Source organism: Cavia porcellus, unplaced genomic scaffold, assembly GCF_034190915.1.
Source record: "Cavia porcellus strain 051 isolate PalLab524CR breed Dunkin Hartley unplaced genomic scaffold, mCavPor4.1 scaffold_5, whole genome shotgun sequence".
NCBI lineage: Eukaryota > Metazoa > Chordata > Mammalia > Rodentia > Caviidae > Cavia > Cavia porcellus.
In genome coordinates, this window is record NW_026947488.1 from 52500015 (window position 1) to 52514002 (window position 13988).

Consider the following 13988-nt stretch of genomic DNA (forward strand, 5'->3'; position numbering starts at 1 on the left):
ATCCTGCAGAGGCACAGGCAGCTAACCAGCACCCAGTGCTGCCCTAGCAAAGCTCTGCATCTAGAGCCAGACCCCATGGCCAGACAGGCAGCAGCGCTCATGGTGTGGCAGTGGTGCCTTCCAGATAGGTGAGAGCAAGGTCATGGATTCCTACTCTTGGCCCTTCCCCCTCGCCCCCAGTACTGTGTATCCAACCCAGTGGGGCTCTACCACTGAGCCACATCACAGCCCTTTTATTATTTTGAGACTCACTGACTTACCCCATGAGCCTCCTCTCTTAGCCCCCTCTGATGGGATTACAACTGTATACCACCATCCCAGCCTTTTGCTTTGAGAAAGGGTCTTCCTGTGTAGCCCAGGATGGCCTTAAACTCATAGTCCTTCTGCCTAGTCTCCCCAGTGCGTGTTACAGATGTGCAACCCACCTATACCCCAGGCCTCTCCAGCTGTCCCTTGCAAAGAGCTGCTGCTCTGGGAGCAGAGCCTTCACCCAGCCCCTTGTTCATTTACTTGTTCCTGTCCTTTCCCCCTCAACCTTCCCCAAGCCCTGCATCCTTCCCTTCTCAGGGTTTCTCCAGACCATTCCTGCTTTCAGCAGCTGTCCGGTCTGTCTACACAGCTGGCTTCAGTGGCTTTGCCATGAACTCTGGGCTACAGCATGGGATCTGATACTCTCTCCTACAGGGTTGGGTGGGACAGCACATTCCTTGTGCTGTGTGTGAGCTGGATTTGCACCTTGCAACTAGCAGGTTCCAAGGCTCCTGTTTATTCTTTTTATTTTTAGGGTACCAGGGATCAAACTCACGACCTGGTGCCTGCCAGGCAGGCACTTGTGCTGCTGACCTAAACCCCCAGCCTGGCCCCTGTTGATTCTTGAATGAATCTGCCTTGTTTCTATTTTGGTTCTGGTTTCCACATTGCAGACTGGTGTTTCCAGGGAGACAGTTCAGGGATTTGGGGCTTGCCAAAATAAGGTGGGGGGAGACCCAAATGGCACAGCATGTTGTTTCTCGTATGTGACCAGGATCATCTGTCCCATCTCTCTGAGCATGCTGTGGTCCCAGCTCCCTGCAAACCTAAGGAAACTTTATTAAATGAGACATTCTGGACTCCTGCCTCTGCTGAGCTAAATTCCTAGAGCAGGACTCCTCCTACCCTGTTCCCAAGGCACAGATGCAGCCCACAAAGGTGAGAAGGTCTCATTTAGGGAGGCAGAGATGGGCAACAATGCCAGAAGAGAGTCAGGGAGGCTTGTGTGCCCCTCACTCCCGCCGTCTGGGCCTGGTGTGCCAAAGGCTTGACTCATCTTCTTGCTGATCAGTGAGGAAAAGTCCCTCACTCAGGGATTCCAGGCTGAATTGCCTGTTCGATCAATCTGAGTTTTCACACAAAGCTTTTGCTAAAACAGAGCTTACCTACCTCTCTGCCCAGCGGAAGTCTAACCCCGCCTTGTTCTGCATCCTTATTACCAAAGTCCACGGTCTCCATCCAGTGGGAAAAAAGATCCTCTTGTTTAGAAAAAAAGTTTTCTAAAATTAGGGCTCCATTTACAGCAGCCACTTCCTTTGCAAAGCGCTCTCCCTCTCCCTTTGTACCGGGAATTGAACTCAGGACTTTGCACTTGCACAGGAGAGGTGCTTGTGCCACTGAGCTGTATCCCTGGCAAGGGACACAACCCTGACCAGTAAAGGACTGCTGAGAAGCTGCTCTGCGACCCAGAGCACCCAGGACTCTTGTATCATTCAGGGTTACTAGAGAAATAGATATAACACATATATACAGATGTGTAAGAGATTACAAGACTGGCTTACAGTGGTCAGCCACAAAGTCCAATAAGGGATCCATCGCAAAGGAGCACACGGAAGGTGTCTGCACACTAGAGGCTGAAGGGTCTAGCCCACTGCAAGTCCGAGTCAGGAGGCTGATGGGTCTGTGATGGGACACTGAAGAATCTATGACGAAGGCTGAAGAGTCCCAGGCAGAAGCCAAACAGTCTGTGCCAGGAGCCAGGAGACAACGTCCAAGATAAAAGCCCAGACTGGCAGCAATCTGTCCTGTCCTCCTAACCGGCCTTTTGCTATACGCAGGCTGCTCCCGAGCAGGCGGGTGCAGCACTTACCATCTGCCTGCCCTCCTGTTGCACGGGATGAGGATGCTACAAACTAGGGACCCTGGAATCTCTTAGTTAAAGTTCTGACCTTCTCAAACTGACACAATGAACAATACCCTAGAACAGTAACCTGCCCTCTACACCCCAGGAGGCAGAGCTGCTGAATCACTGAGAGAAGCTTCTGGACGTCTCAAGCTGACACAGGTGTAAACCAGAACAGTTCCTCTCGGAGTCCTGTCAGCCTTCCCGGGCTCCACTTGGGTTTGCAGAAACTGCCAGTCTGGCCTGGGCAGACTGGGTCCACAGCTAGCAAGGGAGATGAGGATTTCAAAAGAAACAAAACCTTATGGCCAGGGTGCAGCCGGGTGATGCAGCACTCACCCAGCACGTACCACAGACACAAAACAAAGAAGCCAGGTGCATTGATAATCCCAGCACTTGGGAGGCTGAGGCAGGAGGATGGAAAGTTTGAGTTCAGTCTGAGTAATTTAGCACCGGTTAAAGACTGTACCGAAATGAAAATTTAGAAAGGGTTAGAGGATAACCCTTAGTGAGAAGCATAATTTTTGTTTTGTTTTGTTTTAGTTTTTAAAACTGTTATCTTTTTTTAAATTCAAGGTCCCTTATGATCCCGCTTCCCTGAGAGACCAAGGGAGAGTGCTGGGGGAAGCCAGGCGTCAAGAAACCATCATCCCCACAACTTCCATTTATACACAGCACTAAACAGACACCTGCAGAGTCACTATTTCCCTTAGAAACTGGCAGTCTGGGAGCGGGAGGAGTAGGTGGGGGTAGGGATGTCATTAAAAAATACAGGCCACCCCCAATGCTAGCTGCCTGAGGGGAATTTGTCTGTTTCAACCCAACAGGAATCAGATCAAAAGCAGCTTGGACAGGCCAAAACCAGCAGGGATGGTGGCAGGAGGAAGGTCCAGGGGGTATGGGGGGTGTTTGGCACTGAGGGGAAGGGACTGCCCTCCCCGTGCTGGGATCCCCATCCTCCAGTCTGGCAGGAAGGGGGCAGCCTTCCACCCCCACACTGAGGGCAGGTCCAGGGCTGCCAGATGCCCCAGGGATTGGAGGGGCTGACAAAGGCTCACCCTCCAGGGAGGTGACTGCACTTGGCGCCCAGCAGTGGCCCTTGACCTCCCTGTAGCAATCCGTTTGTGATGGGCATAGAGATCAGATTTTTTGCTCTTAAGGGTGCACACTCAGGGGCCTAAAAGGTAAATACCAGGTCCTCCTCCTCACCCTCCTTGTCTCACAGATTGTGTCAGAGACAGTCCTGGTCTGACAGTATCTTGACAAAGGTGGCCTAGGGGTCTCCATGGTATGGCCCACTTCCCCAACAGGCTCTCCTTGCCTGCCTCTGGGATAAGCACCGTCTTCCTGTGCTTCTCACTGCTTCCTGGCAGTGAGGACCTGCGCACCTTCCTGTCACTGAAAACCTTGCCCACACCATCAGAGACATCCATGTCAGAGGCTGGGCTCCACCAGGACTCTCTCTCTCTCTCTCTCTCTCTCTTCAGAAATCATAATCCCTCTGCAGACAAATTAGAAAATACCAGAAAGGACCGGGGATTTAGCTCAGCAGCATAAGCACCTGCCTGCCAATTGCGAAGTCGTGAGTCTGATCCCCAGTACCAAAAAAACCCCCCAAAACAAAATAACACCTCTTATTTCTGATAGAGTTATTTCCAAAAGATGAAAAATATTAACAAAAGATGAGAAATATAAAATAAAAAGCGGCCTTTATTCTGAGAACACGGAGAGAGATGACCGGCAACCCCACCGCTGGCGTCCGGCGATCTCTCCGGCGGACACGCGGCGTGGGGGCCTGTAAATAGCCTCGGTTTGGGGTGGAACCTAAGGCGGGCATTAGGGATACACAGGTAGCCCATTGGTCCTAGGTTTGGCGCCATATGTAAATTCCCAGGGGCGGGAAGATGGCGTCACAGGTAACTTCCTAGGGGCAGGGCAAGATGGGGCTTCCTGCTTCCGGTTGTGGCTTTCCTGGCTACAGTGTCCTGCCTGGGCCAAAACCTTTCAATTTCCTGTATAACAGATCTCTACTACCAAGCATGGGGATTGAACCAAAGGCCTCACAATTAGCTACATTCCCAATGCTTTAAAAAAAGTTTTTAAATAATAAGAAACATTTAAAAAAATAAGAAACATGAGCTGAACATGGTGAGTCACACCTTTAGTCCCAGCACTTGGGGAGTAGGAGGATCTCTGTAAGTTTGAGACCAGCCTGGGCTACAAAGTGAGTTCAAAGTCTGTCCAAACTGCTTAGTAAGACATTGGGTCAAAAAGACCTCCCCTCAAAAAAAATATATGAAGAAGAAACATTTGTTAGAGATTGCTTCTCTTTTTGCTAATGAATAATTCTTAGCTGTAATATCACTGACCTGAATAAGTAAGTCATGTTTGAGTATATAAGGAAAAATAAACACATGTAAGTGAAGAAAACATTATTACTACATATTTACTAGACTGTGGCTGGGGATTTAGCTCAGGGCATAAGCACCTGCCTTGCAAGCAGGTGGTTGTGAGTTTGATCCCCGGTACTGAAGAGAAAGAAAGAAAAAAAAACCAATTCCATATTTACTAGACCATTTCTACCTCTAACATTTTAGAAGCTTAGCGATTTAGGGTATTTTTACATTAACTGCAAGAAAAATTAAATGAGAAATTCCTTTTTTGAGCTATGAAGTCATATGGTTATATAAATTCTGTATTTGTGTGCAAACCATAAAACGTACTTACCTTTATTCCTTGCTTAGTCTTATCAATCACCTAGCAGCATTTAATAGATACCTTTCCAAGAGACACAGCCTGAGATGTGTTTATATAACTTCAGTAACCCTAACCACAACAGGAGTGAGATGCAGTAGCCTCTGCATCTCTTCTACACCTGATAAACTACTTGTTGTTATGTTTCACCATGGCGTCACCTTCATTTTCACATAAGCATGATGGCATAATTCAAGTTTGATAAATCAGAAATCTTAATATTAAAAATTTATCTTGACTTTAAATCATTTCTGATAGGGTTTTAGCCACATAAATCTGCCAAACATCATGGCAGAGGTCCAACATGCTGAGGAGACCATAAAAAGACACCTTATCAGCCTTCTCCCTCTGGAGCTCCCAATCCAAAATAGACTTCCTGCCTTTACTTTGGGCTGGTGCCAAAGGCACTCTAATCCCTACATAAAATGTCACTCCTGCTCCACCCAGTGAAAGTTAATGTAAGCAGCCCCCAGCCCTTTGTCTAGCCAGGGAGTCTCTGCATTCCTCTGCAGCCTCTCCTCTCGACCCCTCCTTAAAGGCCTCTTCATACTTTGTTTCCTTCTTATCTCTCCGGAGACAATTTAGATTGAGTGCCAAAAATAATCAGTTACCATATTAACAATCAAAACAGGTAAACACACAGGAATGGGTACTATGAAACCACTGGGCTGGAGTTGGTTTCTTGACACATTAGCTCTTTTTTTATAGGAAAGAGGTAGTGCATCTTAGTTTGCTTACAAGGCAGGAGATCACTTTGAATTCTGAATTTTCTTTTTTTTATTTAAATTTTTTTTGTTTGTTTGAGACAGGGTCTCTCTATGCAGTTCAGGCCGGCCTTGAGCTCACTTTGTAGCCTAGGCTGGTCTCGAACTCACAATGATCCTCTTGCCTCAGCCTCCCGAGTGCTGGGATTACAGGCGTGAGCCACCACGCCCAGCGAATTCTGAATTTTCTAACTGCAAACAATATAGCACTTAAAACAGGGTATAAATAAACTTTTTCAAGCACAGAGCCAGTCCCAATACTACTACACTATTTTAATAGAGACCTATGCAATAAATTCTGTTTACAATGGAAAAAAAAAAAACTGTGCAAACAAGCTTAAACTACCTTTTGGTGCCTGCTAGGGTTATTTCCAAAAGATGAAAAATATTAACAAAAGATGAGAAATATAAAATAAAAAGCGGCCTTTATTCTGAGAACTCGGAGAGAGATGACAGGCACCCCCACCGCTGGTGTATCTCCGGCGGACACGTGGGGCGTGGGGGCATGTAAATAGCCTCGGTTTGGGGTGGAACCTAAGGCGGGCATTAGGGATGCACAGGTAGCCCATTGGTCCTAGGTTTGGCGCCATATGTAAATTTCCACGGGCAGGAAGATGGCGTCACAGGTAACTTCCTAGGGCCAGGGGAGATGGGGCTTCCTGCTTCTGGTTGTGGCTTTCCTGGCTACAGTGTCCTATCTGGGCCAAAACCCTTTCAGTGCCAGTGTTATAAAATGTAACTTTTAATAAAACCTTGATCCCAATGCCAGTAACTTCAGAAGAAAATCTAGGTGGAGAGAAAAAGAAAGTTATTTCACTTAGAAAAATAACCACTATTTTTCTCCCCTAATCTAACATACACAATTTATACATGAATAGCTGCTATAACACTTTACACAATTATACAATTACTTTTTTTTTTTTTTTTTTTTGCAGTACCAGGGATGGAACTTGCGACCTTGAACTTGCCAGGAAAGCACTTGTGCCACTGAGCTAAATCCCTGGCTCTACAATTACCTTTTTAAACACTGGGTCAAGACTTTACATAAAAAACATCCTATTCCCCCCCCATCAATATGTAAATATTTTCTAAAATATTTACATAAAAATATCATCCTATTTTTTTCCAAGTTTCTAGAATACTTTTCTCAACATCTGCAGCCATCCAGGGATTTTAAGGAAACTTTTGTGCATGATCTTAATCCCTAATCGCTGGCTCTTTGGTCTCAGTAACAAAAGATCAAAACCACCAGAAATGATGGCTCACTGGTCAGAGGAGAGACCTTGGCTTAGTCTCACAGGATGGAAGCAGTGTTGCATCCACCGGCTGCATGTAGGAGAGCCCCGAAGGACCTCATCAATCAGCTACAATCCAGCTGACAGATGGGCATGCGCGGCAGAAATCAGAATGGGGTCTTCCTAGACAAAGTCCAACATGCAGATCATACACTTCAAATCTTTTTTCTGGCCCATCTGTTCCAGTCATAAACTCCTTTACGCAGGGCTGTGCAAAGCCTGCTCTCTGAGCTACGCTAATTGGTTCCTCTTCAGTCAGCTGAGCTTCTGGCTGGGCTTTAGATGACAGACTGGTTCTGGAACTGCTGCAGAAGGGCGGCGGTGGTGGCTACTGAGCTCGCCAAAGCCAGCCCAATGGCCCTGAGACACGTGAAGCAGGGAGCTGTCATCCAAGGTGGGGGATGTGAAGCAGTTCCCTTCTTTTGAGGCTGAGCTGTGTGATCTGACTCTGAAATCTCTCTAGTCTTCTCCGCTCCCCCACACACTGTTTTACCTGGTTTAAGGCCTAAGCCTCGCCTCTTTCTTGGTGCAGTGTTCAAGAGTCTTCACTTTTTAAAAATGTTAAGCCACCGTTTCATGGTGCAGCAAGGCTGGCCTTGAATTTGTGATCTTCCTGCCTCAGCCTACTAAGTACTGGGGTTACAAGCGAGTCTTTTGCTCATATCCATTTTTACAAACTTGGAATCAATTATACTTTTTAAATTAAAAGGGGTCGGGCCAGGGATTTAGCTCAGTGGCATAAGTGCCTGCCTGGCAAGCGTGAGGTTGTGAGTTCGATCCCCAGTACTGCAAAAATAATTAATTAATTAATTAATTAAAAGGGGTTAGGGCTATAGCAAATCAGTGTAGTCCTTGCCTAGCATGTGCAAGGTCCTGGGTTCAACCTCCAGCACCACTAAAACAAATAAATAAAATAAACACATTTTAATTTTTTTGGTTTTTTTTTTTCCAAATTAGGGTCTCACTATGTAGTACAGACTGGCCTTGCACTCTTGACAATCCTGTCTCAGCCTCCGAGGTGCTGGGATTACAGGTGTGTGCCACTATATCCAGCTATTAAATTTTAAAATAATTATAGATTTGGGGCTGAGGATTTAGCTCAGTGGCATAAGCACCTGACTTGCAAGCAGGCAGTCGTGAGTTCGATCCCCGGTACCGATAAAAAAGAAAAAGACAAAACAACAACAACAACAACAAAAATAATTATAGATTTACAGAATTGCAAAGATAATGAGCTCATATATACTCTTCACCCAGCTGTGCCAGTGTTAACATCTTAACTGTTTACCTGGTGAAGTGAACATCAAAACACTAACTCTAGTCTTCATTTGGATTTCATGTTTTTCCATACCATTTTCTTTCTGTTCTAGGATGTAGTCCAAGCTTTCACACTTCCTTAGTCAATGTGTCCCCTCAGTTCTTGCTGGTCTGTGACTTTTAGAGTCTTTGTTTTCATTACTTCGATTTCTATTTTTTTGTTCTGTTTTTGAGACAAGAGTTTTAACGTGTTGCTCGGGCTGGCCTTGAGCTCACTTTGTAGCCTAGACTGGTCTCAAACTCAGAGATCCTCCTGCCTCGGCCTCCTGAGTGCTGGAATTATAGGCATGTACCACCACATCCAGCTTATCTTGATGTCTTGAATATCTCCAATCTAAGCTGGTCCACCATCTGTGTCTGGATTACCAAATGGGACCAGGTAGGACATAGGTTTTGGTTAGAAGACCACAGGTGGTGCCCCCATCACATCCTCAGGATGATATCCACATGACATCATTGGTGGAAGTGTCAATCTAGCTGACCCTTATGTGATGGCAACACAGGAAGGAGCAGGACTCAAGCTCCTTGCCTCTGAGTGCCCAGCACAGGGGATACACCTGTAATCCCAGGGACTCTGGATGCTGAGGCAGGATACAAAATTTGAGCCTAGTCTGGCAACTTAGTGAGATCCTGTATCAAAATAGAGAACAGTAACTGAGTGTGGTGGGGCACACTTATGCAGGGAGTTCAAGGCCAGCCTGGGCCTCATGGTGAGTTCAGAGCCAGCCTGAACTACATGGTGAAACCTTGTCTCAAACAAAAGAAAAATGAAAGAGGAAAGGTCTGGAGATGTATTCAGTGTGTCAGTTTTATTGAGAGACAGAGACAGACAGACTCCAGATAGGGTATTACGAACGTGGCAGTTTGAGGTTCAAGACAGAGTCTCATTAGGGAACTCAGGCTGGCCTCAAATTTATTTATTTTTTGGTACCAGGGATCGAACTCATGACCTCATGCTTGCCAGGCAGGCACTTATGCCGCTGAGCTAAATCCCTGATCCTCGGCCTCAAATTTATAGTGACTTTCCTGCCTCAACCTCCCACGTGCTGAGATTCCTGGCACGTACTATCAAACCTGGCCCACTCCATCCAGCCCATCCATTCCTTACCAAGCAGGACAAGGTCAGTATGGCCAGAGCATCGAGAGCCTGGCCTCACTTCCTCCAGGGACTGAGTAACTTCTGGGTAGCTCTGCTTTATCCTCCCATGCAAGCTAATGCCAATGTCCACACCAGGGCCAGAACTAAGCTAACACCCAGCAAGGAGGCCAAAGGCACAGAGGCCAGGCTCAGGAGCTAGGTGGGGCTATGCAAGGGAGCACATGGTTCTGCCTTCATGCCCAGAGGGGTCACCAGGCTGGGTGAAGAGGTCTTGAGTCTGCCTTGAAGATGGCCCAGTGGGCAGTCACTCAGCTACTGGCCTTTTCCTCACCTTCAGGTTGTTCAAATATACATTACGAACAGCCCTGTGCCAGCCTCCTCACACCCATCCTCCTTTAGTAGCTCAAGGTGGAAGCCCAGTGTGGTGGCCGCACACCTGTAATCCTAGCACTTGGGAGGCTGAGGCAGGAGGATTACAAATTCAAGCCCAGGCTGGGCAGCTAAGCAATTTATCAAGACATGATCTCGAGAACATTTTTTTAAAATGGTGATTTAACCCATTTTTTTAAAATGGTGATTTAACCCAGTGAGAAGGTCCTTGGGTTCAATCCCCACTACCAAAAAGTAATTTTTCCACATGAAGTTTTGGTGATGTCCTTTCTTTCCAAGGGTGGGGATGTTATGTTCCTACTGCTATGTTCATGGTCTGAGGCAGTGGCTTGGCCCGTCCTTCATCACTTACCCTGTCTTACCCAGTAAGGCCACTGCCATGGGAACCACCTGAGACCTGCAATGGGATGGATGAAGTCCAGGTGTGAAGGAGACCAGGAGACCCATACTCTTCCTCTCCTTTCCCTCAGCCAGGGCAGTGTCTGTGTAGGGATGTGTGGCAGGTGTCCTATTGCAGGCACCAGGGGCCTCTGCAGAAGTCTCCAAGGTAGGAAGGACTGGTGGGGACTAACAAGGTAGGACTGGATATAAGGATGACATGGGCATAGCAAGGGACAGGGAGCCCCCAGGCAAGCAGAGCTGTGTGTTGTAGCAGCAGAAGGCCTAGCTCAGATCCAGCTCAATCCTGGTTCTGTGCCAGATGAGCCAGTCTGGATGGGTGGACTGGAGGGCACAGAGCTCATCTGCTTCCAGCTCCTGCATGTTTTCAGGGCCCTTAAGAAACAACATCAAGACTCAGTAGAGGTACAACTCACACCTGCCTGGGTGTGGGTATTGGCTATATTGAACATCAATCAAAAAGAAACTTTCAAAAGTCAAAAAAATCAGTAAGAAACATTTCAAAGCAACAGAATACAAAGATTGGGCTCTCAGCTGAAAGAACACAAGTAACAAAGTAAAAAGGGGCTTGGTGACTGGAGTTGCAGCCCTGGGACAAGCACGGCCTTGGGTGACCACTGTGGCTGCCTCTGCACAGGCTCCATGTAGGCAGCCTCCTGCTGTAAAGAAGCAAAGCTGAACTAGACTCTCCTTACTCAGCTTGGTACTTGAAATAGGTCATTAAGTTGTAGTCTTCTTCCAAGTCCAGAACAGTCTCGATGATACTCTGATCATCAAAAGCCTGCTTGAGGCTGCCGGGGTCACCATCTGAGACCTTCAGAGGGCTCTCATCCAGAAGCAGGGCCCATGCTTCCTCCTGGAAGGGTGAATCTTGGCAGTGACCACACACGCGGTTCAATTCGTTTTCAAATTCTAGTTTTCCAGCCAATTCTTCAATAGTTCGGATACTTGTGTGGTCTTAAAAATAAGAACATGAGGCTTTGTAGTTACAGTGAGCAGTTTCTAAAAGCACAGCAGACATGAATGGGAAGAACCAACCAAAAAACCCCAAAACAAACAAACAAACAAACAAACAAAAACATGAATGGAAGACACATTTGTAGTCCTAGCACTTGGGAGGCAGAGGCAAGAGGATTGCCACAAGTTCAAGGCCAGCCTGGGCTACATAGTGAGATCAAAGCCAGCCTGAACTAGTTAGACCCCATTTAAAAAACCAAAAAAACACCATGAATGGACAGTCACTCTCTGCAGACAGCGTGGAGAGGGCAGTCTTGCACCAGGACAGACTTGGTACCCTCCTTTCTGACCCTGCCATTTATCCAGCTCCAACCACCTGCTTGTGCCCAAGAAAGGTGAGTGGGGGGGAAACAGCCTGTCCTGCTTCTTGGGGATCTCCCTCACGTGCAGGAATGACATACAAACCCCAGGATTCTTAGGGTAATCAAGACATTGACAGGGCTGGTGAGGCTGAGGAGATGGTGAATAAGGCAGTGATGGCTCAGCCCTCCCGTGGCTTCTGGAGGGGACTAGCCCCACTGCAAGTGCAGGCCAGCAGAGGTCTTATGGCTTAAGGTGAGTTACTTGCCTCACCAAGCCTCCTTTTTCATCTTTCATAACCTGGAGACCCTTCAGAGCCAACAGCTTCAGGCAGCACCCAGGGCTCTGCATTCCTCACCTACCAGGGCTCCCACACCACACAGCTCCAACTGGGTGTAGGCTGAAGCAGAGCAGCGCAGGTGGCTGCTCTGGGGGTGGGTAATAGAAGAGTACTGAGACCTCAGCTGCACTTATGCTCACAGTACCCACCACAGCTGGACGCCTCTCTCCTCTTCTTTGCCTGTGTCCTGCTGCCTTCAGATCTAACTTCCTTGCCTTCTGGGACTCACCAGAACCAGACATTAATGAAATGGCCTGATCTATGTGGGACTTCTCTAGGTCACCAGTTCTATAAAGGCAGGGACAGGATTTGATTAACTCACTGCCCTCTGAACAGAATCAGCTGTGAGCAAAATAAACAGATGATAAATGAGTGTTCTTTGTTTCTCACCCAAGTCTTATGGTGACTCTGGGCCTCTATGGAGGACCTATTGGCCCAAGAAGAGAATGGCTGGGGTCTCCTCACTCACCGATCATATCAAGCAGGTCCTTGGTGACTTCTTGGCTGGAACTGCTGAGTAGCAAGTTTGAGTCAGCTTTAACATCTCCCTCTGCATCTTTCCTGCAGCCCCCAAGTGGGGGAGGGGGCAAGGTGGGGAATTAGATCTCCTTTCAAGAAAAATACTGTGAACTCAATATTAGATAATCTAAAAGATATAAATTAACCAATGGTTTTAAGCTGTCATGTATTTTGTGATTAGAGAGAAATGAAAAGTTGCTAAAATCAGTTAAGAAACTAACAGATTATCATGACTCACAGCACCACAGGTGGTGCCTCCCTTACAATACCAATGTGCATACTCATGGTTAAATTGCTCCTTTCATAGGGAAGCATGATGGGGGACTGAAATGACATCCAGCATGGTTGTCCTTGGGCTAAATCAAGGTACCTGGGCCCAGACTGTTTGAAGTGGCTGGGGGAGGAGGGGAGGCAGGTAATGTAGAGCTGTGGAAAAGGTTTGGGGGCAGAGGAGGGTGCAGAGGAGGCGGAATCAAAGTGCGGCAAAAGAAGGTACTTAAAGCTCCAGTTCAAGCACAATAGTTAAGACAAAACTAACATTTTTTTTTTTTTGTACCAGGGATTGAACCATGACTGCGCGTTTGCAAGGCAGGCGCTTATGCCACTGAGCTAAATCCCCAGCCCACATTTTTGTTTTTGTAGCGTAAAAATAAGGCTTTTCTTAAAAGTCAGGTCAAAACTCGCTCTGTACGGTGGTTCCAGTAAAGGAATCAGAGCTGCTTTGGGCCTGGCTCTGAGGAATGTGCGGCCCTCCCTAAGTCTGGCTGCTCCCCTCCACAGCTTTCCAGGAACAAGAACCTCCCTCAGGGCGGCTGTGGCTAGGGCACGACAAAGCAGGCGTCACCTGAAGCTTTTCTCCCTCCAGTTCTCCGCGTCTCCTGCGGCTCTCCAGACGGAGGGGTGCAGCAGCACATTCTCCCTGCTGCTCAGGGGTTTCCTCCGAGGCCACACAGGTTGCGGCTTGGTGTTCCCCGGGCCACAGGGCAGCACGTGGTCCGGGCTCTCTCGACCCCCATGGGGTGCCCCGCGCACAGCCTGGGTGCCGGTGGCCAGGCCGGGCTCCTGGGAACGCCTGACCCCTTCGAGGGCGCGGTCAATAGCCGCTGTCAGCTCCTTTCTGCATCTTCTTAGTTTTTCGGACATTTCCCTAAAAGCGACCATGGTCTCCTTATGGAACATACTGGAACCACGTGAAGCAGCGAGCCCAAGAGGTCACCGAGGCGTAGCCGCGACACCCTGAGCCTGCTTGCTCCTCGGGGACAGCCCATGCAGTCTTTGTTCCCCCAGACCCCCAGGACAGTGGGGCTGCCCACCAGCAACACCCCCAGCCCCGGCCCCAAAGCCCACCCACCTGATCTCCACCCCGCCCTGCACCTGCTCCTCACCGTCACAGCCCAACTGTCACTGTCGTCCCAGCCCCGCCCCTTGGGCCAGGTCAAAGGTCAGCCAGCAGCGGAGGGGGGAGGGGTGGCAGTTAGTCTCAGAAATTCAGGTGACAATGCCAATCCCGAGCAGAACTGGACCAGAGAAGAACTGGGCCGGAACTGGCCAGACCACGCGCTCAGCACCTCTACCCAATGCTTTTTAAAGGGATTTCTAATAAAAGTGACACAGAGTCAGTTTATCAAGGGGAGGGGACAGA

General features: G+C 48.1%; 1 protein-coding gene across 2 annotated transcripts; it reads right to left on the reverse strand.

The window, feature by feature from the left end:
• Positions 1–10570: 10570 nt before the first annotated feature.
• Positions 10571–13899, reverse strand: CUNH3orf62 (chromosome unknown C3orf62 homolog). Of its 2 annotated transcripts, XM_013159613.3 has the most exons (4): positions 13732–13899; positions 13191–13493; positions 12297–12388; positions 10571–11127 (listed from the first exon to the last, which is right to left on the reverse strand). In XM_013159613.3, the coding sequence occupies exons 2-4, from the start codon at positions 13487–13489 to the stop codon at positions 10862–10864; spliced, it is 657 nt and encodes a 218-aa protein (XP_013015067.2). In that variant the 5' UTR covers positions 13490–13493; positions 13732–13899; the 3' UTR covers positions 10571–10861. The 2 variants fall into 2 exon arrangements, with proteins under 2 accessions (XP_013015067.2, XP_063104918.1); XM_063248848.1 differs by lacking the exon at positions 13732–13899 and having other exon boundaries at positions 13191–13689.
• Positions 13900–13988: the final 89 nt, after the last annotated feature.

Coding starts and splice junctions, on each gene's coding strand:
- CUNH3orf62 (XM_063248848.1), bottom strand. CDS start 13,525: ATGTTCCATAAGGAGACCATGGTCGCTTTTAGGGAAATGTCCGAAAAA. Junction 12,389..13,190: donor TGGAGGGAGAAAAGCTTCAG/GTGACGCCTGCT, acceptor TGGGGGCTGCAG/GAAAGATGCAGAGGGAGATG. Junction 11,128..12,296: donor GGACCTGCTTGATATGATCG/GTGAGTGAGGAG, acceptor CTTATTTTTAAG/ACCACACAAGTATCCGAACT.